Source organism: Myxocyprinus asiaticus, chromosome 22, assembly GCF_019703515.2.
Source record: "Myxocyprinus asiaticus isolate MX2 ecotype Aquarium Trade chromosome 22, UBuf_Myxa_2, whole genome shotgun sequence".
Lineage (NCBI taxonomy): Eukaryota > Metazoa > Chordata > Actinopteri > Cypriniformes > Catostomidae > Myxocyprinus > Myxocyprinus asiaticus.
The window spans coordinates 21,645,124-21,671,206 of record NC_059365.1 but is presented as its reverse complement, the minus strand read 5'-3'; the positions used below and the strand labels follow the sequence as shown (position 1 = coordinate 21,671,206).

At 36.9% G+C, this 26,083-nt stretch overlaps 1 protein-coding gene across 3 annotated transcripts in view; it reads right to left on the bottom strand.

Annotated features, from left to right (window-relative positions):
* Nucleotides 1-26,083, bottom strand: part of LOC127412905 (transcription factor COE1-A-like) — a 170,084-nt gene that overhangs the window by 6,700 nt on the left and 137,301 nt on the right. The window contains exons 11-16 of one of the 3 annotated variants that reach the window (XM_051649617.1): nt 24,737-24,825; nt 12,728-12,793; nt 9,590-9,767; nt 5,984-6,163; nt 4,410-4,604; nt 3,083-3,154 (exon numbers count right to left, since the gene is read on the bottom strand). In XM_051649617.1, the coding sequence (XP_051505577.1) occupies nt 3,084-3,154; nt 4,410-4,604; nt 5,984-6,163; nt 9,590-9,767; nt 12,728-12,793; nt 24,737-24,825 (779 nt within the window). In that variant the 3' untranslated portion in view covers nt 3,083. The remainder of the gene's footprint in view (nt 1-3,082; nt 3,155-4,409; nt 4,605-5,983; nt 6,164-9,589; nt 9,768-12,727; nt 12,794-24,736; nt 24,826-26,083) is intronic. The other 2 variants (XM_051649618.1, XM_051649619.1) reach the window with 2 other exon arrangements.

The following is a 26,083-nucleotide window of genomic DNA, read 5'->3' as shown; positions in this document are numbered from 1 at the left end:
TTTGTTAGTATTTGGTAGCATTGACTTTAAATTGTTTAACTTGGTTCAAACGCTTTGGGTAGCCTTCCACAAGCTTCTCACAATAAGTTGCTGGAATTTTGGCCCATTCCTCCAGACAGAACTGGTGTAACTGAGTCAGGTTTGTAGGCCTCCTTGCTCGCACTTGCTTTTTCAGTTCTGCTCACAAATTGTCTATTGGATTGAGGTCAGGGCTTTGTGATGGCCACTCCAATACCTTGACTTTGTTGTCCTTAAGCCATTTTGCCACAACTTTGGAGGTATGCTTGGGGTCATTGTCCATTTGGAAGACCCAATTGCGACCGAGCTTTAACTTCCTGGCTGATGTCTTGAGATGTTGTTTCAATATATCCACATTTCCTTCCTCAAGATGCCATCTATTTTGTGAAGTGCACCAGTCCCTCCTGCAGCAATGCACCCCCACAACATGATGCCGCCAACCCCATGCTTCATGGTTGGGATGGTGTTCTTCGACTTGCAAGCCTCACCCTTTTTAACATTACAACCCTCCAAACATAACAATGGTCATTATGCCAAACAATTAAATTTTTGTTTCATCAGACCAGAGGACATTTATCCAAAAAGTAAGATCTTTGTCCCCATGTGCACTTGCAAACTGTAGTCTGGCTTTTTTTTATGGCAGTTTTGGAGCAGTGGCTTCTTCCTTGCTGAGCAGCCTTTCAGGTTATGCCGATATATGTCTCGTTTTACTGTGGATATAGATATTTGTCAACCTGGTTCCTCCAGCATCTTCACAAGGTCCTTTGCTGTTGTTCTAGGATTGATTTGCACTTTTTGCACCAAACTACATTCATCTCTAGGAGACAGAATGCGTCTCCTTCCTGAGTAGTTTGATGGCGGTGTGTGTGTGGTCCCATGGCTTTTATAATTGCGTACTATTGTTTGTAAAGATGAACATGGTTGGGCGTTTGGGAATTGCTCCCAAGGATGAACCAGACTTGTGGAGGTCCACATTTTTTTTTTTTGAGGTCTTGGCTGATTTCTTTTTATTTTCCCATGATGTCAAGCAAAGAGGCCCTGAGTTTGAAGGTAGGCCTTAAAATACATCCACAGGTACACCTCCAATTCAGTACACTTCCAATCAGAAGCTAATTGACTAACTGTCTAAAGGGTTGATATCATTTTCTGGAATTTTCCAAGCTGCTTAAAGGCACAGTTAACTTAGTGTATGTAAACTTCTGACCCACTGGAATAGTGAAATAGTCAATTAAAAGTGAAACAATCTGTCTGTAAACAATTGTCGGAAAAATTACTTTTGTCATGCACAAAGTAAATGTCCAAAATGACAAATATTAAATCTGTGGAGTAGTTAAAAAATGAGTTTTGTAAACAAGTGTATGTAAACTTATGACTTCAACTCTCTCTCTCTCATATATATATGTGTGTGTGTGTGTGTGTGTGTGTTTGTATAGTGTAGGGTTTTGTGTGCATTTTCATGAAGTGTTTACTTCATGTGCCTATGGGGACTGCCCCACACATTCATACAAATGTCATTTCTACGAGACAAATTGCAAACAAACAGCAACACTAATAAAAAGTGCATGCAGTGTATACAAAGTCTGATCCAAATTAATTTGCCTGCCAACATTTAAACAAAAATAACTTTAGCTTAGATATATAATTGATAGAATTAGATACAATTGTTCCTCTAACATTAAACAACTGTACGTTCAGTGCAGCATTGCTATCAGTTATATTCATTATTGGCCAAGAGAAAGGAACTCCCATGAGCATCTGTCTCTCTCTTTCCATCCTTCCCCACCTTCAGCAGCCACATCACCGCACCAGATTTTTCATGTTATATATTAGCTTTCTATTGATTCCCTCTCTCTGGTTCCTCATCTTTAATTCCTGGGTTATTTCCTGAGTGTCTCTGGCTCATTTGGAATGGAAAAAAAATTTGTGGTGACCGGCAATAGGTCATCAGGTCAGAGTGCTGAGTGCATCTCAACACACGGAGAGGAATCACTCCACACTCGCAGATAAGAAATGTCTGCCTCAAACATTCAATTAATTTTATATTGTATGGACTGTCGCAATGTGATGTCTAGATATTAAAGATTAACACCAAGGGGCCAAATGCTATGTAGAGAGTAATTGTTTTATCTCCTGGGAGGTTAATTATGGGATAAATTACTAAAAAAGTAATCCACTACAAATTACTACTCTAAAATTGTAATCAGATCATTTTTTTCAACAAATTGAAAATAATGTCTATATTTCCTCCTTGTTGTTGCACCCAAGACATACACTCAGCACCACACATTTCTCTCTTACAAAGAATTGTTAGGAGGCTACACCCTAACAGATGTACACATGAACATAATTAATGTTTTTAAATCTATTCTGCATAAATAATATTATTTTAGAAATATGTGTAACTCTAATGTATTTAAAAGTAATTACCTAACTGTCAGTAACTGTAATCTGATTAAAAAAAAGGTCAAATGTAATGCCTTACAATCCTTTTTTTTTTTTTTTTTTTTACTAAAAATAAGCAGAAAACTGTAACTAATTACTTTGTGATCAGATTACACCCAAAACTTGTTCTGAAGTCTGAGACCACTTGGGAAATTCTTCTTCTATTTTGAGTTTTTTGTTCAGTTAGAAACTTTTTTATCAGATTAGTGGCCTAAAAATAGTGCAGAATCTTAAATATTTTGTATAAATTCTACGTCACAATTCTATATTTCCAATATGAACTTGAACTTTTGAAACTCACTGTATGTTTTTATAGATGTAAGACATGTTGTGTTTTGTTTTTAAATGTTTCTATTAATGGATCTTAACTGACTTATGGCTAGTTAACTGACAAAAGTCTGTGTACAATGCACTCTGGCACAGGAAACAGGAAGTCAGGCAGGAAATGAAACACATATGGCATGCTCTTTGTTACACACTGCAGGCCCCCAGTGGCCAAGAAGAAGTGAGGAGAACAAGGGAGGATGAAGAGAGAGGACATCCTGACAGTCATGCTGATGGATGGGTTAATGGATAGAAAGAGTGGATGATGAAGAAAGACTGTGAGACAGGTGTAACATACTTCAGGAGAAGGCCAGTCCCTGCAGGGAGCTGGTGGTGGAGTACTTGCTAGAGTCCACAAAAGATTGATCTACTGGAAGCAGAGTGAGGAAGCAGGGAGAAGGGGAAGGAAGATGACGGAAACAGAGAGAGAGAGAGAGAGAGAGAGAGAGAGAGAGAGAGAGAGAGAGAGAGAGAGAGAGAGAGAGAGAGAGAGAGAGAGAGAGAGAGAGAGTTATTTTTTAAGCAGAAAGAGGAATTGGGTCACAGCAGCAAACATAAAAATAGATTACCACAAGTTAGGACAAACTGACAGCTGTCTAAGTGTTAGAAAGTTGTACATCAGACACTTTATGGAGGCTTAACTGTACATCCAGATCCAGTGATTTTACCATGAGCAATGTTGGAAAAGTTACTCAAAAGTAATCCACTACAAATTAATACTTCTCTAAAATTGTAATGAGTTTATTTTACTAATTACTTCATTAAAAATGTAATCACTTTACTAATAACTTCACTTGTATGTGACTTTCTAAAACACTTTTTACAGAAAGTATTTGTTTTTTTTCGCTCAACGAATTCACAATAATGTCTATATTTCATCCTTGTTTATGGTCATACACTCAGAACTACATGCTTCTCTCTTACAATAAGTTGTACGCCCTTCAGCTGTCACTGAAACGCAATGTATATGATTTATGTATTTTACATAAATCATATTGTTTTAGAAATGTGTAACCCAAGTAATGTACTTAAAAGTTATTAACTTAATTAAAGGTCAGTAACTGTAGTCTGATTACAAGAATTTAAAATGTAATGCATTACACTATTGTAGACTAAATAGTAATTAGATTACACCCAACACTATAAGGAAGGGGTGCTCTAATCTCCTTACCTGTGGTAAAATCACTAACGCATGAATTCTTATGACTATTGCTTTTATGCAATGGCAGAAACAGCAATATGATAAAAGACATTCATGTTAAGTAAACTGTTTAATTTATCATTAACAATAAGCGGAATAAACATGCTTCCCTCGAGTAATACAGTACAGTTCATTATACTAACTGCAGGCTGTTTGTGGTTGACAAGTAATGTAGCAAATTGGCAATTTGAATGTAAAGTGTGTTTTATCGTCATTTCACAAAAGCTAAAAATGTGGCTCCACCAGTCAGAATTTAGAGTCGGAACTAGCCGTTTATAAGAGCAATTTTACAAAGAATACACACACACACAGACACACACAGACACACACACACACACACACACACACACACACAAAACCATTACAGCACCATCTAGTTATTTACCTGGATGTATCATGCTTTATATTATGCTGTATCACTCACCTTGGAGGCCATTGCCATTGGCACTGGTGCAGGTTGGGGGCGGCGATGTCTGGGGCCGCACAACAGGAGCAAAGGCGCTCTTCTGTTTAACTGCAGACACCATGTTGGCTGGAGAAAAAGAGAAGATGCCTGAGGAGCTGCTGCAGTTGGAGGGAAGACTGGTGGAGGAGGCCATGGTGGGACTTGAAGGAACAACTGAAGGAAGGAAATGAGGATGGGTGAGGAGAGCGGATAGGCGTGAATATACCTCATAGTCCTACAGCAAACAAGCAATGAAAAAGGACCGAACACAAATACTTGAGGCACACCCTTGGATTATTATCTCAGCAAACTGTTGATGGCAGTGGTAATGCTAGTGAATTAAAACTATGACACTTACATAATAAACGAAGACACTCTTCATAATGGACTGTAAATCTAAGTTGTCAGTTTTTTTTTTTTTTTTTAAAGAGGAATGTAACATATTGTAAAGTAATCGGTCCAGCATGTGATTTTTTTAAAAATTATATATTATAAATTAGGTAACGAAAAAAAGTGCAATTACCTAATGTACATGAATTGTCAGGTTTAAATTTGTATTATGTATTATATCATATATCATTCAGGAAAAGTAAATCATATCCCAGGTATATTATAATTATAACAACAATCACCATAAAATAATAATAATGTTTATGTTAATAATAATATTTTATATTCTTCTTTTACAGAAGGTTCATAAGGAATGAGCTTCAGAAATCCTTGCTGAACAACATAAACGCTGGTCCCTCCCCTGCCCCATCCCCACCAGCTCTCCTTTTGTCTATTAATACACTAAGAGCATTTTCCCCCTCAACGATTTTACAATTACTACTGTCGTATTTCAGCCACTCTCTTATATCCTGCTCTCCCTTTACTGTTGTTATTATTCTTCGCTTAAATTTTATGGCACTTTTCCAAGTAAATTCTCCTGATAGTGTCATAATCCATTTATGAAGGCCTAACGAATCAATTAATGAAAATTGGAGCCCACAAAGTCTGCTCTCTTGCATTGATTGAAAGTGTCAGTGTGGAGTCAGTGAGCCTGTTAAAATACTTGTTAACATCTCAGAATCAAAGTACCGAAGTTGAATTGCTTCTCCTGCAATTAGTTTATTGATTTAATTAAGACGCTTTAATTTAGAAGCAGCGCAAGAAGATTGGTGTTACATGAATGGCTAAGCATTATGGACAGGGTCTGATCATGACTGAAAAAAAAGGAAAGGGTGGGATTTTATTTCTGCTCTTAAAGGAACAGACACAATAATAGCTGTTGTACCAACTTCAGTTTATGGTCAACCTAAGTATTTCACTCTTATCAAGCTGTAATGCAATATACAGTGCAATATAGTGTTGGATAGTATGATAAACTACAAACCCTCTCGTGATCCATGATTCCTGATTTCCTGGATCTAGTTAGATTCATTGCAATGACAGTAATTCACTGATAAATGTTGTATGAAATCTCTTTTGTAGTGTATTAATGATTCAGACAGCTATAATGTTAGCCAGACTTATAAAACAAACAGAGTGAAAAAGAGATGGTTAGTACTCACTGGCATAAGGAGAGTTGGCAGCTGAGCCGTTGAGGAAGTTGGGTGATCCTCCCAGTGTGGTCATGCCTGTGTTGCCATATCCATTCATACTGGTAGAGACGGTACTGTAGCTATTTTGCTGGGGTGTTGAGCTGGGTACGTAACCGTGAGGGGATACGCTGCTCGTGTTCCGACTGAAACCTGAAAGACATCCACACATTGGCATGAGAGGAGTCAAACTTGAAATATATAATACGAAATATGTGAAAATAAATTAAAGAATTAGTTCACCCAAATATAAAAAATTCTGTTATCATTTACACACTCTTATATTGTTCCAAACCCATATGACTCTCTTTCTTCTGTTGAACACAAAAGTTGAAGGCCGCTCTTGTCCATTTAATGAAAGTGAATGGAAAATGATTAGAAAACATAACTACATTTCACAGGGTCTGAACTGCATCTTATGTAACATTGAAAGTGTTTAAAATGGTTACTGCAGTCCAAATTCAAAATATTGGAGAGAGTTGTCTCCCCCGCCCCTCCTCCCCAGACTCGAAGCTCACACGGGTTGCCAGGTTGAGGACACGCAACAGGAAAAAGCAAACTGACAATGGCAAGCTTTACACTGTAAGTTGATCAGCTAATGTATACGTTTGCAATGCTTTTATTGTTTGAAAATGATAAACCAGCTCATGCGGATTTTTTATAACTCTGTTATTGTTAGCTAGATGTATTGCTGGCTTCCATGTGTTTGCCCGCTAACTTGTTTCAAATCTGGCAAAGTGGGGTATTGAAATACTCAGTGGCAAATTCTCAGGGCCGGCAAAGCCTTCTCTGCTGGCCTAACATGCCAAATATATACATATTTTTCATCCTTTCATTCTCAATCACCTTTTTGCCTATGTATTTTTAATTGCTTTCCACTCTTAATTAATCTACAAACAAATAGAGAAAAATGAAAAGTTTATCCAGTCAGAATATATTTCTTGATGCTTACAAGCGAAGTGTGACAACTGTTTCACAAATCGCATGCCCAAAGCCAAGCTGGTTAGCAGAAGCAGTGTGTGAGTTTGAGCTCCACCCCGTCAGGCCTTCAGAATTTCCACAGAATCCCTGAACAGTGCAAATGAATGGGCAACTAAAGTCAGATTGTCAGATTCATCAGCCAATTAGATTGATTTATTTGTTCTTGGTCGAGGCCTTCTAGCTGGCCTTGAGTGATGCAATCACGCTTTAAGTGATGTAATTTGAAAGCGAAGAGCGTGAGATCTTGCTGACGAGTCGACTGTCATTACTGCTGCTATCACCATTGAGAAAGAGATCCTTATGAATTTACAAACCTGAGATGTTCTGCATGACCGTGTGATTGCTTAATTTATTAATCATGAAAGGAGGACTGATTTTCACTTCAAGCAAATTGGTAAGTGCTTTTTGCATTGTTATAGCAACATCAGGAGTTTTCTAAGTGTAAATTAGGCTGCTGGAGTATTCAGTGTCGGATCAAGTTTTGAAAAGTAGTGATTTTACAACTTCCTACTAGGAAAAGTGCAAAGGAATGCATCTTGATGTCAGAATTACAACTTGTAGGCTCGTGCAGAAATTCTCAACTCTGATTTCACCGATATGCAGGGGCATGATGTCACACAAACATGTCGACACTAAGGGAGATATACAAAGTAAGTGATAAACATTCACTTTATTAAGCAATATCGCTAAATGAGTTCATTTCCACATTACATGATGTTAAAGCTTGTTTAACAAACGCCTGCAGAAACAGGTGTATAAAACATAATCTCTTTTGATAATCGTACACTTGAAGCAGAAATGCTAGCGCTGTAGCACTGTTCATCAGTTGGGTTGCTAAGAGACATCTCTAATGAGAGTCAAACCCCTGCTAAGCTAACGGGAGTGTTGCAGTTCCTAATATCGGGGAATGGAATGCATTTATAGATATCAAATAGGAATATCCCACATTCAACTTGAATGGAACGCAGCATAACCGTGTACCCTGACGAAACGAAATTTATTGCAAGCAACATTTAAATTGCAGATATTATTAGATAAATTTTTCCAGGTATTATAGATCTCCTTGGTAGATTCATATGAAAAAGTATGATTTTTGAATATCTGTTCGGGAGACGTTTATTTCACAAAAAAGTCATGCTGCAGTTAAAATGAGGCTTGCTTGAGCATTAAGTGTTGTTTCAAGTTCTGGCTTTCGTGCGTGGACGTGTTTTTAAAATGTCAGTTGGTATTACTAGTTAGCTGAGACAATGTATGATGCCCAAAGGCATTGGGTGTCTTATTCATTGTGAAACTGTGTTTTCTTAATGGCATGAATCACACTGAAGGCCTAGATTTTAATGCACGGCCCGCCACTGGAAATACTATTGGGAAATGGGCAGTGGGCGGGATCATACAGGCCAAAACACAAACAGAAATTCCTGCCCGGAATGGACATTTCAAAGTAGAATATACTGACTGTAGCATTGTTTTCAGAGAAGCCAGTTATTCAACTTAGCATGTTTCCTAAATCTCTGATAACATATTAGGATAATTTTATGCTTTAGTACAGTAAATATATTACATATTGCTCCTTTAATGAATTAGACTATGATTTTCTTCCCAATACACTATTTCTGGAAATGTAAGAAAATGTGTGTGTCAGTTGCATACGAAGGCAAAGAAGAGGCAGAAAAGACAGGAGGAGGATATAAACTATAAATATACATCAGGACATTAAACGCTGACATAGGTAAAAGCAGCAGGAAGTTCTCACTCCAGGAGTCCCAGCTGTCTGGTACAAAGGCAGCGCTCATCTCTGCTCTGCTTACTATTCATTCTCCCTTTCATCAGACCACTGATAGATTACTGCTGACTTAACACAAATCATTCACTGTCACAGAGGCCAAGGAATGCTGAGGTAAAGGAGCCTGGCGGTTCAGGGAGCATTGCTGAAAGCTTGTATCTATCTGTATGCTGTCTATCTCTGTCATTTTCACCAACTTCCATCTCTATTTGCATCTCTCTATCTTTCTCTCTCTCTCCCTTTTGCACTCCATTTCTCTCTCTCTCTCTCTCTCTCTCTCTCTCTCTCACACACACACACACACGCATACACACTCAAGCACAAACTCTTCTCATCTCAGAGTCATTCATAACAGCCTAAGATTCATCTCAGTAATTCTGTAATTCCCAAAATATCTTGTGGTTTAAAGACCCCCTAAAAATCTAAACTGTAAAAATGTAGTGTCTGTTAGTTTTGATGTCATCTATATGCTAGTGTAGCCTACTCCTAAAAGTTACCTTTTCTGTAGGTATACACATTTAAAATGTCGCTTTTTTCTTCTGGGAAAACGGACCAAAAATATCAAGGATGCATCTTGCATTTCCAAATATGTCTCTCCCCCTAAAACCACCTACCTCTGACTAGTGATAGCAAGAAGCAAATCCTGGTTCATGGCTGTTAGGGTTAGGGTTGTGATGTAAAATTAAGGCTAATGGCCTTTTTTCTTTTCTTTTCTTTTTTTTTTTTTTTTTTGGGACTAGCCCTTCAAGCTTCCGTCAGCATAGGAAATCAAGCCATTTCATGGAAACTTTTGGACTGATGTCATCTCTGCTCACCCTGATTGGCTGCTTGTGTGGACTCTGAAACATTGACTGCGAGCTGGCTGTGGAATGAGTTGACTCCCATCATGCCAGCGTGGACTGAGCTGTTGGCCAGACCTGGCAACTGGTTGTGACTCCTTGGGACATTGTAGAGCGCCTCTGCGATATCTGCTGCTCTTTTCAGAATTATCTCCTATAAAGATCAACACAAAACAGGTTAAAGAGAGCCAATGGCATGATAAGTGTCCAAATCATGCAAGGCATGAAATGAAGAAATATCATGAAGATAACATGGGAAATGAAAAATGAGCATTATTTAATGGTGCATAGATGTATATGAACCGAGATAAATAATAACACAATGTAAAACATCTATCACAATAAAAAAATCATGATGATATTTTGGTACCATTACATGATGATACATGGTTTTTTTATTTACCCCAATAAAATACATGGTAAAACATATTCTAGTAAACTAATACTAAATAACAGGATAAATAATACATTATAAAATATTATCCAACATTAAATACCTAAAATAAACAAATCGATAAATCTCAGAAAATATATTCATATTACCTCTGCACCTTATTATTTAGTATTTTAATTGAATGTAAAAAACAAAACAAAAGAGATTATACCTACACTCTGGCAACATATATCGTCTATCAGAGGGTTTTATGTAGAGTGTGAGTTAAACTATACAGTGTGAGTTAACAAATAAACACAACCTCTTCAAATATGATCATATAAATCTTATGATCAGTAAGCAAGTGCAACAATGCACTGTTTACACTAAGAAAACAAAATCCATGAGGATTAGATTCATTACACATTTTGAAGATACTGTATGTGTTTATTAGCCAGTCAGTCCAACAAGAGCACAAAATCAGTTGGGGGGACTGCACATTTTGGTGGAACATGAATCTGATAATAATTCACCCTCATAAAGATGACAGGACCGTGTGGAGATAGGGGTGGTGGGGGTGGGGGATAGGGGGCTCCTGAGAGGGAGCTCTTTTAGAGGGTTGATGACTGGAGTCATGCTCCATCCACTGCCCAGCCTAAATAATTCAGCACCACTGCACTCCTGCTCAGCTCTGCAATCGATGAGCATATGCCCTCACTTGCAGTTCATAACTGATCTCACATTGAAGATGCCCTTGTGGTTCTTCTAACCAATGAGAGAGAGCTCTTGAGGAATTATGTTGGGGGATTTATGTTGAGGAAATATGTTACGGGATATTAGAGAATGACAAAACCCCCTTAAAGCTCTGAAATCTTCTTCTGTCTGTGTAATTTGTACATATTATTGTTAAATTCTCACAGACAATTTCTGACAATCCCAATCAATTTCTCCATACACCACATACTCTATATCGACATTGTCACATTATCTCACTAGTATGTTGCCCTTTACTATTGTCCAATGTCAAATGTCATGCTTTGTTTTGTTATTTTATAAATTTTTACTGTGTTTGGACAGCAACATTTACAAAATTACTGTAAATACTAATAGTTCTCTCAAACTGTAAAAAAATAAAAAAATAAAAAATAGTTTACTCAATTTGAGGTTCTTTTTTTACTATTCTTACTAGTTTAAATTAAGTTACAGTTACTCTCTAAACCCTAAAGTTGCCATTAATATTTAAGTGGTCCTAATTAAACAGTACTTGAAATGTCACATTTTGTAATCATAACTCAAATACTGTATACAGGTTCTTAAAACTTTGGCTTTGAGTAGTACTAACTCAAAATTATCAAGTACAAAATTGCAGCTGTGTGGAATACCCAAGCCCTTGTGCTTGAATAAATGATGTATGTTTGGTCAAAAAAGGGAACTTATGTAGGAAAATAATAATTGTTATTTAAAAATGTATATAGTTTTAAATCTTATGACTCTTGATGTTGTTTTGTTGGAGCTGGTTGATAGTTGTGATTTGTGTGAAGTCACTATGAGGGTGGTTAGTTTTACTTCTGGTGAACTTGGAGTCTGGTAAATTCAAACCATTCTTCTTTACTCAATTGTACTTAACAAAATGCAGATTTATGTGCACTAAGAAGTACTAGGGAGAATCAAATTTGCCAAATGGCTAACCGAGATTCCAGTAATAATTTCCCTTATACTGTATAAGATGTGCTACTATTCAATTTAATAATTAAATAAAAACAATGATACTTTAATCACAGATTAAGTTTATTTTAATAATAAAAATAAAAAAAAAAATAAGTTCAGTTTACTTGAGCCAAATAAGTACGTTTACTTAGAAAAAGCATGCAAACTGACTGCCTTAAAAAATCTAAGGCCAACTAATTAGTTATTGATTATTTGTATTGCTCTAAATATTGTTTGCAGTCAAATGCACTGTAAAATGTTTTGTAAGGTAACCTAAAAAAAATTTGCTTTATGTGGTAACATCTAATTGACCTGGTTGAAATGTCATTTGATTTGACTAAATCAACCTGACAAATTATGTTATGTGGTAACACTTTACAATAAGGTTCCATTCATTAACATTAGTTAATGCATTAGGTATCATGAACAAACAATTAACAATACATTGTTTACGACATTTATTAATCTTTGTTAATGTTAGTTGAAAAAAAAAAAGTTCATTGTTAGTTCATGTTAGTTCTAAGTGCATTCACTAATGTTAACAAACATAACATTCGATTTAAAAAATGTATTAGTATAGGTTGAAATTAACATAAATTAAGATGAATAAATGCTGTAAAAGTATTGTTCATTGTTAGTTCATTGTAACTAATGCTTTTAACTAATGTTAACAAATGGAACCTTATTGTAAAGTGTTACTGTTTATAACAACATAAGTAATTTTTATGGAGTGAATCAAGTAGTAATAAATACTTGAGGTAACAATTGCAGGTTATCACTTAAAAAAAAATACTTTTATTAAGTAAATAAATACAATTATTAAGTAAATAAATTAAAAAGCCCTGAAATTAAGTTTGTTCCCTTAACTGAGAATGCTAAACTATGATATACTATGATTTCTCTAAAGTAAACCCTTGATTTGTATTTTCATTATTTATTTACACTGATCCTACACCACAGTTTTCTTTTATCAATTCAGTGTACACCAAATGTAATTTTTTATGGTTTGAGGTCCAGTTTTATCTAAATCTCACCTGATTATTGTGTGGCATCCCATATAGAGCTTCCACCAGGTCTGCTGCCCTCTTCAAAATCACCTCCTATAAGAGAAAATATGTAGCACTTTAGCTTTCCATCTTTTACAGTATGTCAATACCGCAAATGTTAACAAACTCCCCTTTAGTGAACACCTTTAATTCAATTAACTTATCATGCATTCCATTTTTTTTTTTTTTAAGTCTATTTGGTTACTTGGCAGTCGCAAAGGGACTAACAGTACAGAATACTTACTACAGGGACATTCCCCTTGGAACATTCTCCAGTTAAGTGCCTTGCTAAAGGGCACAATGCTAACAGGGGATCGCAGCAACTATTGCAGTTCATAGATCGCCCCTGTCAGGGTCTCAACATGTGACCTTTGGGTTGCTAGCCAAGAGCCTTAACCACAACTCCCTTACACTAGCATTTGCGGATGTCTTACAAAACACATTTATAGCCACACAAGAGCCCCTGTAATTCTTCTAGTTCTTGCTATGAATAGTTCTACCACCTCTTCCATGTATAATGCATGAATACAAACACATTTAAAATAAATACACACATGTTTGTACATGCAAACGACTGTTCTGCAGGAGATGTGGAATGCAATAACACTATTTTCCTTCCAGGTAATCGACTTTCACTTCCATAACAGAAAACCTATTTATTATGATCCCTTTCACACATTAAACATTTAGCACTGTTCTTTACTCTGTGTATTCATTTTCTTTCTTCTAACCTCTCTTCTCCTTTTTTTTTAAACCCTGAAGCTCCAGCGGAACCCTTTTTAAAAGTTAATGTGGTGGTGCTGAGGAAATAAGCTTGCAGTGCGACAACCAGAAAATTGTTCTCACCCTCTGTGTGTAACCCTCGCTGTGAACAAGCCCCTGAGCATGTGTGCCTGCCTACCAGTCGACATATTGCCTTTCAATCAGCCCTCTACACCTCCCCTCGGCAGCCCCAGATGCAACACACAGACATGTACATGACGAGGGGGTCAGCAAAGCAATAAAGATTTTTAGTGCGCTGTCCAAGGTGCTAAATTCACTCAATAATGGGAGCTCTGGCACTGCGTTAACCCCTCGTTAGGGGTGCTTTGTGGGGGAGGCGCCCATCTCTGTTCGCCCGGACTCGGGCCGGGTGATTGAGAGAAGCGCGGGAGCCTGGGGAGGCCTAAAGTGGTGCTTTAGTATGGATGTGTGACTACGGCAGGTTCTCTTCTCCTTTACCCTCTCTCGGTGGTGGTGCTCCGTGGGATTTAGGAAGAACATAAGGGATGGGAAGCATTAGTCCATTACTGGGTCCCCTGCTGTACTGGCACTGTGTCATTTATCCAGTATAGCTCTTTGTGCACCTTATACTCTTTCTCTTTTCTGTTTATCTCTCTCTCTCTCTCTTTCTCTCTCACTCTCTCTGTCCATTGTTGCAAGTTACCGTTCCTACCTATCGATCTCCTGTCATTACGATATTGGGGGTGGGGGGGTGGGGGGAGGGGGATAGATCTGTATAGAAGGAAAATCCAATAAGGAAGGGGACAAAAGTTTGTCCAGATAAACAAATAAATGCTATTAGTAAGGGCCGTGTGTGGTAGCCCTGTGTCTGGAAGCAGAGCCCATTTCCTGGGTGAGTTGCATGGCTTCCAGTAAGGGCTGAGCAGGGAGCCAGGAGTGGTAAACAGGAAAGAAACTTGATCCGGGATCTGCATGTCTGTATAGCTGTATATCAGTCAGAGACATCATAACCCTTACTCTGTCCTCCCCCCATCTTCCTTCTAGGGTTGAGAACTGAAAACCAGTTCTTATTCAGAACTGTTATAAAAAAAAAAAAAAAAAAAAAAAAAAAACAGCATTCGTTGTAATTGTAAAAGTGATACTTTACAAAAAAAAATTTAAAAAAATAAAACATAAATAAAAAATAAATAAATAAATACAATTTAATATGTTACCATTTTTATTTTGTTGTTTAAATTATTATTTTTATATGTATTTGGGACCAATTATTGGATTGCATTTATGCTGTCCTTGTGCCACATTAAAAAAAACCTGTGTAAACAACTTTTGCAAGAACTGCATTTAATTTATTTCTGATTTTTTATATCTGCTCTGATTAAATTTGAAATGATCTCATCAAAAAAAATAAAAAAAATAAATAAAAAAAAACTGTTTAATGATGTATTGCATTTCTTATTGCATTTTTTTATTTTTCTTCCTCAAAAATACTATAAGAATTGGTAATTCTAATTTGTAAGGAACCAGAATAATTTAGAGGAATCAGAATCTAAATCAGAATTGTTAAATTCCTAACGATTTTAGTATAGCTTAAACCAGGAGAGCAATGAGCTATGAGGACTCAATCCCTGTTTCAACCCAATCTGAGTATCCCTTTAGCTAAGACAGGTGTTTTTCAGCTTTATTTTCCATCAGTGTGAAAGCTGATGGCATTCATAGTAATACATACAAAAGCACATATAAATGTGCCACCAAATAACCCTAGGCGTCGTGTTTCGAAGATATATAATATCAAATAGCCACAGAACAGCACAGCCCAACTCCGTTAGCCCAGCATTCACATTAATGTGCTTCGGATGTTGAATCTTTTCCTGTGTGTAAATTATGGTGGCTGGTAATATGATATACATTCATTAGGAAGGAGACTGCTGAAAAAATGAAATAAGGCCCAGGTCACATCTGGAATGTTAAGGCAATGGCGTCTGCACATTTACAAGGAAGCCAGGCCTGTAAAAACATGACAAATTTATTCCAGTGCTTGTTCATTTGCAATTTTATCATCTCCTAATGTTCTATTAGAGCAGTAATACCAGCAGGGTCACCGTCGTCGCTTATGCGGAAAAGCAGCAGAGTGATGATGTCATACTTCCTGCTCTGCTCCCATGACCCCATGGACTGCTGATCTTGTGCAGGTTCTGATTGTATTAGCTCAACTGAGGTCCCTCACACTGGGTGCTGTGTTGTCACAAATGCATTTATTTATATTCACTTGTGAAAATGCTTCTATTTTGCATTTTTCTAATTTAATAGATAATAGATTTTTCTAAATTGCAAATTATATTATCAGCATAACAATATGAGTGAACAATTGAACTAAAAAAGTTACAGTTCATGATTTTCAGAATTTCAAAGTAATTTGTACAGTATGTCCCCCTTTTGCTTCAATGACAGCATGCACTCAAAGTGGCATGGACCACACAAGTTTTTGAAAAGACAGATGATTCATGTTATCCCAGCATGATTTGAGGATGTTCCAAAGAGCATGACTGTATGATTAAATGGAAGCAAGGAAACTGATCTTTCAAGTTAAAAAATTGCTTATTTGAATAGTCACCAAGAAATAGTGAAGAATCTTAAATATATGTAATTTATTTTACTTCAAAGGCTTTCTATGATATATATATATATATATATATATATATATATATATATATATATATATATATATATATATCCTAAAACTTTTTTTTATTATTAGTTCCTGAGTTCCATGTGGACTCAGACTTTTGAACAGCACTGTATATCCTCTGTCCATTGTGTGTCAGAACTGGTTGCAAATGTCCCAACAAATACAGAAAACAGATGCTTTAACACATTTAACATTTAACACGTACATGCATTTCATATATATACAAAATATTATAATGGAACAACACACAAATAGTGTGCACAGTATGCAAACACAATCCAAGTGGGCTGTACACATAATCTGTGCAAGCTAACCACATAGACTCATATGCCTCTATCTGTCTGCAATAACTGTAAATGGTTGGATCAAACAAGTGACCACACTGGTGTGTAATGTCATGCTGTTAATACCCACCAAGGCTGCAATCCATTATGGGCTATCATATTGTGAGCCATTTTATATCTGACAATATCCTGACAATAATCGAATCTACAGTTTCAAAGACACCGTTTGTCGCCATTGTAAGAGATAAACTACTACAACTCTGAGGCAATAAAAATTGTGACTGTTCCCAGAACAATGTAAAATGTAGCTGAAGAAGTGTCATTACATATACATTTAAAAGTATGACACCTGTATAATAGAATTAAGGTAACACTTTACCTTAAGGTTCCATTATTTAACATTAGTTAACCTTAGGTAACATGAACTAACAATGAACAATACTTATTAGGCATTTATTAATCTTAGTTCATGTTAATTTCAACATATAGTAATTTTTAAAATCAGAAGAGGTATTTTTTAACTTTAGCTAATGCATTTTGAACTAAGAGGAACTAACAATAAACAATAGTATTTTTATTAACTAACATTAATAAAGATTAATAAATGCTGTAAAAATATATTTTTCATTGTAAGTCATGATACCTAATGCATTAACTAATGTTAATGAATCTTATTGCAAAGTGTTAAAAGAATTAGTCATTGGACAGTGTAAGAGCACAGTCAAGGTGTTTGAATTGTGGTGGTATGTAAGACATAATGACATCATATCTACAATTAATCCTTTTGAAATTAAGAAACTAAAGCAGGTTCAGTCAAAGTTTATCAAACAGAAGGCTTTTTAATCACCTTTACGTGAGGTTCACAGTGCATTTTAAGCAAGAGTGCATCCAGCCATTATATTGGACATACACGTGTGAAGTAGAGCAGAATGTCCATTCCATGTGTATGAGCACAGCTGATGCTCAGTTCTTTGAATTTCGCAGATTTGAGTTTGCTCGCTCTATCAAACGTATTGCTTAACTCGATGGCTTATCTTCCATGCTTATCTAATGAAAAATCAAATATCCTTTGTCTCCCTCCACCAACATCTCCCTCCTCCCCCATGTCTTCCATCCATCAATATCTGCCCATCATAAGTATCAGTCACTGTGCTCTTTAACTAATGTGGCTTCATTGCATAATTCATATTCTCTCCAGGCCTCAAAGGTTACACTCGGAAAGTCAATAATAACCTGTCTCTGCACATCTGCGCAGTAAGATAGCAGCCACCAAAATTTTGCAAAGAAACTAAGGACTGCATTAGTTCCTACTCGATGTCCCAAGTACTTTTAGGTAAGTTTAGTAGAGTTGTCTAGATAAACACTTATGCTGGTTCAGTTTAAGAAAAAGAACACTATTCAGATATATTGAAGTAGGCATATGGATTCTCCAGCAATGCATAAAGAGCACACTGCTCTGTTACCCAGAAGCAGGAGCTTTTTCCTGGAAGCACAGATTGATTTGTAGACCCTGTTGAGGAAGCAAAGGGGATCAGGTGGATGTGAAGTGACAGGGAAAATGTGGGAAACAAATGCGGACAGAGGAGATGGAGAGAGACCAAACAAGGCTGCAGTCTGGATGTGCTGAACACGGGCCAGGTGCATTGAGGGATGCCATTTTCTCTGCATCCGGAGCTCACTGAACAATTAGGAATTTTTGCCTCAAATAATTCCCTTAGACAGAATATAAATCTGACTTTCTTCATATTTTTGGCCACTCAGTTGATTTATTGTTGTCTGATACTGAAAAAAATAAAATAAATCCACACTTGGGTCACGCAAGCAATGTTGGTTTGAAGTCAAATATCAAATTATCACATTTGAACCAGCACATATAGAAAAAGCTTGTAATTTTCGGAGACATGGCCTGGTAGGCAGTGCATGTGTTTTGAGATTTTTCAAAATGGCACTTATGTGCAGGCAAACCAAGTTTGAATCCGGTTTGTGTCATTTTCCAGTCCCCATTTTCATTTATTGTTGCTTCTATCCTATTGTTTGAAGGTGGCTGTCATACAACATTAGGGTTGTCACAATACCAAAATGTCAGTAGTCAGAATCAATACCACTGCAATTTCTTGATTCTCAAAGTGCAATAAACATAAAATGACTAAATCAATATTTGGTAGGACCACCCTATGACTTTAAAACAGCACCAATTCTCCTCAGTACACTTGCGCACAGTTTTTCTTGGTTACTGGCAGATAGGTTGTTCCAAGCATCTTGGAGAACTTGCCAAAATTCTATATATTTAGGCTTCTCAATAGCTTCTCTTTCTTCATGTAATCCCAGACTAACTCAATGATGTTAAAATCTGGGCTCTGTGGGGGCCAAATTACCTGTTTTTAGGACTCTTTGTTCTACTTCTATTCTATCTGCAAATGTTGGAATGTTTGAAAATCTAAAATTGATATTTTCAATTAAAACATTAAAGCAGAGGATATAAAATAACCTCTGCTCAGCACTTACTATGTGAAACATCTAATGTGCCTAAAACTTGTGCTCAGTACTGTATATAAACGATGGCAGTAACCAAAAACGCTAGAAATTAGCTATTCGAAGTGAACCATAATTAATTTATAATTAATTTAAGTCTGAAAATAGGGGGATTACCAGATAAAGAAAGTCATATTTGGCTGGTCATGTGATCTCAACCTGGCAGCCCCCATGAGACGACCTTCTTCATGTAAAATAAATCAGCTTTTCGGCCACTGATTAGTTTTTATCATCTGTGAGAACATTTTTTAAATATTTACTATTAATTTCTTAAGACAAGAGGAAAAACTTTAATGAGACAAAAATTCCTGAGTGCACCTTTAAAAGATGTTCTAGATGTGATAATTCAATTTCTCAAAATACCACCAAATAATATCTTGTTGAACCACTGCTGAGTAATGCATTTGCTGGATAACATAGTCGTATGCTTGTTCAAGGACTGAGAGAAACAAGTTAACCTGCCGTGTTCCACACTTGGCCCTCACCTGTGATTGAGTCCAGCAGTTTAGAGAAGTGCCGTCAACAAACTGTTATTGCCTCAATAAAGGGCAAAATCAATAGTGCTGAAATGAGTGGCCGGGCGCAGAAGCCGACGCTGTTAATATCTCGCTGAGAGCGTTAGAATGAGAGGAGGAAGGAAAGGAAAGGGAGGGGAGGGAGGGGAAGAAAGAGAGAGAGAGAGAGAGAGAGAGAGAGAGAGAGAGAGAGAGAGAGAGAGAGAGAGAGACCTAAAACCTCAACTATCAGTGGAAAATCAGGGTGAAATCCTTCTGCAAACATCAACCTTGTCTCGACAATCAACCGGACATGTAAGGGTACACCAAGAAATTATTTCTCATTTACTCTTCTTTCTTTCCTCTCCTCCTTTTCTAAAGCTACCATCGCTGCCTCTTCCTCCTTTTGGTGACTCAATTATTGTTGGGTGAGCAGTAATAAAGTGAGGGCTGTGGTGCCTTCGATCGGCTGACCTGTGTGAAGGCAGCTCCGGACAGCTGACTTCACCATGATGGATCACCCCACACTCTCTCCCTCTCATGCTCTCCTTTCCTGCTTCTTTTCCTTTGCTTTCTCTCTCTGCCAACCTGTCATGGCCCAGGACTAAAGCTGTACATTTTGCCGTGTTGTTGAATTGTTTTTAATGTGATCTGCAGTCTTTGAATAGGAACATGAACTAATTGGGCATCCAATGAATGCCTTTGAGTTGGCTCTATTCTTGACAAGTGCACACCATTGGCTCTTCTTGCAACATAGACATATACAGTCGGGCCCAAAAGTCCACACTGAAAATTTGGGATGCAAAATCTAAAATGTTGAAGTGAAATTACTATTTCTAGGTCGCAAATCAAAGCAAATTTGTGATATTGGACATCTAAAGTGATTTTAGTATATTTAGTCTATTCAGTTGGAAAACATTTATGCATATAAATGATGTGATCCGAGGAGCTTTTGAACAGTGGTAAAACACTTTCTCATAATTTTTTTTTTTTCAATTCAGTGCGTTCACACTGTTGTGAGTGAAAAGGTATGTATACATACTTGAGGAACTTTACCATGGGAGCTTAATAGAGTAACTACGTCGTGTTTCTACAGATTAATAAAAAACAGCTAGAAACGCTTTGACAGATGAAACATAAATCCAATAAATACATGATTACATGACTTGTTAATGTTTTTTATGCGGTTCGGGTATTTTTACAAGAAATGCTAACCAATGTAGCCTTTAACATCATACAGAAAGCTACAAATAATATATTTTCTGCCATTCTATGAACAGAATGCACATACGATCAGAAAAGGATGTGGTTGTGTACACTCTGTGGGGTTTTGAAGTTTGGAGCAGCAAAAATAGTTAACCTTGTGTAAATTGTCATGTGAACATCAGCTTTATGCTAAGCTAAAATGCTATTTCTTGCCTTTACATGCATCTGTTACCAGGCACGATTATATTTTATAATGAATTCTATAAAGAAAATTCAAGTTAGAGCATAACTTTTTTTTCTCTAGTAAAACCATTGATGTTAGGGCAAATTTGTACTGCAAAAACTATTCTTAATGAGAATTTAAATATTGTTTTCCTGTAAAAAATATCAAAAAATCCTTAAAACAAGAGCAGTTCACTTGAGAAGCAAATCTGCATGAGATATTTAGGCTTTTTTTTTTTTTTTTCAGAGAATGTATTTTTACAGTAAAGTGTATTTTCTTGCTTTATTTAATTGTTTATAGTCAAAACAAGTGAAAAAATCTGCCAGTGCTGAAGAAGTAATCCAAATTATTTAGAATACGTTACTGACCTTGAGTAACCTAATGGAATACGTTAAAATTTACATTTTACAGCATGTATTCTGTAATCTGTAGTGGAATACTTTTTAAAAGTAACCCTCCCAACCCTGTCCATGCCAGCTTGAGTACATGCTGTCATTAAAGAAAAAGGTGGACATACCAAATACAAAGAAATTCTCAAATTCAAATTAAATTTTCAATTTTAATTTTAACTTAAATTGTTATGCTGATGATATAATTTGTAATGAATTAAAAGTTTAATTTAGCAATTAAAAAATACATAAAAAATGCAAAATAGAAGCATTTTCACTGGTGTATTTTTAAACCTACTGTATCCTAATATAACCAAACCTAGATCTACTGTAACTATTTCCTCAGAGACTTCCTCTATACCTGACCCTGAAGCTATCTCATACAGCAAGACAGCCTGGTAGTTTTTTCTACCTGTTTTATTCAGAACCTCTATCAGAGTGAGGTTGCTTATAACTGGTGGGCCATTCCACCCTATTCATTAAAAGGAAGAAATCAGTTAAAAATATGGGCGGCTCTTGGGAGTGGGGCCATGAGTGTATTCTAATCTACCTTCCTTATGCTGAAAACAGTGGGAAAGATGTGACAAGTGACCCTGACCATGACTCACCTAATGTATTCAGATTCATCATGAGTCCAGGGAAATGGGCCCAACTCAAGACAGGGTTAAGGTCACAGAGAACATATGTGAGCAATGAAATTTACCAGATTGTTTTAACATTGCATGACAGAAAATATCAAGGGACTCATTTAGAGCTGAAGTGAGTAATTTCTGTTCCACTAGTGTCACCTAACAGTACTACAAAATTGGTCGATCAAACAGATAGTCACATCCCAAAATCACCCCATTGATTGAGCCACTGTTGCTGCTGATTCAGGGTGGTTGAGATGTTCACACAATAAGAGCAATCTTTTGATAGCACTACAGAACCACAGTGTTTAGACTTTTCAGGGAAGTCAGCCTGCTAAAAGCTTACACAATTTGTCTCTGCATATTAAGCTGGGATAAGTATTTTAACATCAAAAGAATTACACACTTTACCTTTAACTTCTCTTCTTTCTGCAGAGAAACTAAGAAGCTAATTTCTCTGATGGACAAGCAAGTGACAATGAGCTATTTTAAATGCCCAGCAATTAATGTTTTCAATAATAGATTTGAAATTTGATCTCATTATAATGGGATATTTATGTATCTTTATCAGTGACATTAATAAGCCAGCAATGTAATAGACCCCAACAGTGTTGGGGGAGCAGATGTACCAGCTGGTGATTTTTAAAGGGCCTTTTAGGAACTAGGTCAGCACAGTGCTCCAGTACAGTGTATGTGTAACTGGGTTCAGACTGTGGGACTGCAGAGGAAGGTATTCAGACAATGTCTGTGTGGTTCATTAGGGACTGAGATCAAACGCTGCTGCCCTCTTTAGCCCTACTGACAGGAGACCATGGATCTATCCTCTCCCCACCAGCTGCGGATTGGACACTAATACGAGGGGAATTGTAAAAGACGAGTGAGGGAGAGAGTGAGGGAAGAGAATGAAAGGAGACATAAAGAGATGAGAGAGGAAGACGGAGGACTGCTGTACACTGAAATAAGTGGTAACTGCAATTATTAACTCAAGGATATACTGTACTTCTACTTGATCTAACCCAATATATTACCTTTGTTTGTCAGGGAAATTTAGTCAGAGTAAATACAATTTTTGACTTGAATAAAACCAGTTAATTTAGATTTTATCACATGAAGCACAGTTTTAGGTTACCTCACAAAAAAATGTTGTTGTATGACTCATTCACTGTATTCCAGTGTCTGCAAAATTTTAACTCTGACATAACTAAGACACAGCATGATATTACTTCCTGTCAAACACACACGACTACTGCAGTCTCACATAACATTACTAACAGGTGTGCCAAAAAAATAATTAACAGGCAGTGAGAATGATTTCAAGTCAGTCAGCACCATGATTATTAACAGGGTCCAAAAGTAACTTTTTGCTACACCTGCTAATTGCTAGAAAATTGAGAAAATTTTCTAGCCATAAATATTTCTTACCCAACAAGAAAGTATTTTTCATTATTTTATATATGCTGTGTATACACACACACAGTATATATGATCGTGGCATGATTATTGGTGCCAGACGGGCTGGTTTGAGTATTTCTGTAACTGCTAATCTCCTGGATTTTCACGCACAACAGTCTCTACAATTAACTCAGAATGGCGCTAAAAACAAAAAACATCCAGTGAGTGGCAGTTTTGTGGACGGAAATGCCTTGTTGATTAAAGAGGTCAACAGAGAATGGCCAGACTGGTTCGAGCTGACAGAAAGGCTACAGTAACTCAGATAACCACTCTGTACAATTGTAGTGAGCAGAATACACAACACGTCGAACCTTGAGGCAGATGGGCTCAAGTTTTGCAGTGAACATTCATGCAAGGAATATTATACAAAATATTGCCTCATGGAGTTTTGTAACAAAACTAAAAAACAAATCTGCCAGTAAATTTTTCACTAAGGTAAACGTTTCAATCATGGCAGTCACTTATCTTTTATTAGAACATTTGTCTTTGATTTGAATCACTTCACTCACTTTATGTACAGATTAAAAAAAGATGCTAGGATCACACTAAAAAGACAAATGGCTTTTATTTACTTGCCAAAGTCACTTTTTACTTGCATTTGCCACTGATTTTGGATCCTTTTTCTAATACAACAAAAATTCAAGTGACTTTTCTGATTGCAAGAATGAACCTGTGACTCGAACCGAGTTTAGCAGCCCACCATCACCACCTGGCCACCAACTTAATATTTGCCTGATTCCTCTAGATTGGCTTTTGGTTTGATGCCACATTCGTTGACCCCTCAGTGTAATTTGGTGTGTTTAAGTTGTAATGGATTGGTGGCTCATAGGCCATGAATACTGATGGCCCAACTCTGATACAGAGGGCTGCTAACAGCACAAGGTCAGTCCTGGTGGGGGTTGTGCGTGAGCAGGCCCAGCCAGCCATAATTACTCTTTTTTTTTTTTTCACTATTAAGTGGTGCTGCTGGAGCGGGGCTCAGGGGTATAGGACACGCACAACAAGATAAAGTAATGTTTATTTATCCCTCCCAAAGGATCCATTTACTTGGCCTGCCTCCCCTTAAGAAATGTGCGTGGCAAGAGAAATAAACACCCAACTGGGTCCACAACTGGGTTTCTTTCACAGAGTGCACTGAACACAACTGCATGACATTGCCAACTTGAATATACAGTATATAATCAGTGAACTGAAGGATTTGGTAATGAATGATTCAAATAACAAGACTATGTTTCAGCTAAGATTAATAGGCTACCGTAGTAAATGGAAATACTGTAGGCACAAGTGTGTTTATGTTAGTAATTGCTGTGTGAAAATAAAAGAAATAGTGAAATTAAAGAGGAGACGGCACAATAGTTATGTCATGTAAGAGAACTGACCTTTGGTAAGCGCTCAGGGTCACCGGGGTGTCTCGGGATGACTTTCTGTAGCCTCTGAAAACCGTAGTCAATAGTGGGCTCATTCAGTGCTGTAGGAAAAAAAAAAAAAAAGAGAATTCAAGCATGTTACCACAGAGAAAGTCAACACCCATCTGTAATTACCATTAGGAAGAAATGTAAATAAAACAAAAGTGTAATTTCCTTTAAACTTCAAAATTGTCCCAAAAAACACAACGAAGAAATTATAACTAAAGTATCAAATATGATATTTTCTAACAAGCTGCCAAAATGTATCAGTTCCCACAATGCTTTAGCTGTTGCAACCACAAGACATCCCTTTATGAATAAAACAAAACCTGAGCAGCTTGTGTGAAGAGATCCTAAATGTCTATTTTTGCAGCTGCTGCACAAGACACAAACCTAATGGAAAGCATTGTGAACATGAAAGACTGCAAAAACTGCAAAGCAAAAATTACAGTTTAACAGCCATGTAACTCTTATTGCATATTTGTTAGCCAAAATACAACCACCACGACTGCTCATTAAACACACACACACACACGAGAACTGCACTGTACAGTTGAAATAATCCATCAGCAAAACATTTTGGAAGGTTTGCAAGCTTACTTATAACAATGAACAATGTAGAGATTTGCACAGACATTATGATGACCAAAAGACCAGCCAGATCTGTTCATCTGCAAACAACAAGGCGCCTTTTTTTTAAATTAGCTGTGTCCTTCAACAGAGTGCAAACTCCAATAACAAATAATGCTGCATTCAAACTCCCTCTTCTGTTTCCTATACAAGCAGCACTAATATGCAAAACAAATCTACTGTATAGACATCCGTTATGAGCATAAAATTCAATTAAAGTTTTCATTTGTGTAGAGAGGCACCTCCCACTCCTCAGAGGCCCACAGACAGCTTCATGAATCCACACTGAGGACACAGCAATAAGATAATATTGAAAAAGGAACCCGATCTATGTGATAGGGCCAAACATCCTGAACGGGTGGACCACATGCTGCTCGGCCCAATGTTTTTCTAACCTCCCTGGATTGAGAGGGACTTTTGCTCTGAGACAATGAGTCTTTCTCCAGCACCAGCCCACTGAGCTTGTATGTGTTTATCTGTTGTGGTACTAAACTCCAGCCCTCTGGGGCACATTCACACAGAGCCTTTCTGTGGGTTCATTAAGACAAAGTAAGAGGTATACAAAATATATGTTAGCTAAGATACTTGATATATGATATGCAGCACAGAGTGGCCTCAAAAAGTATTTGGACATTCAAACCACACTTAAAAATGTATGAATTACATTGAATTCGATAACAAAATATCACC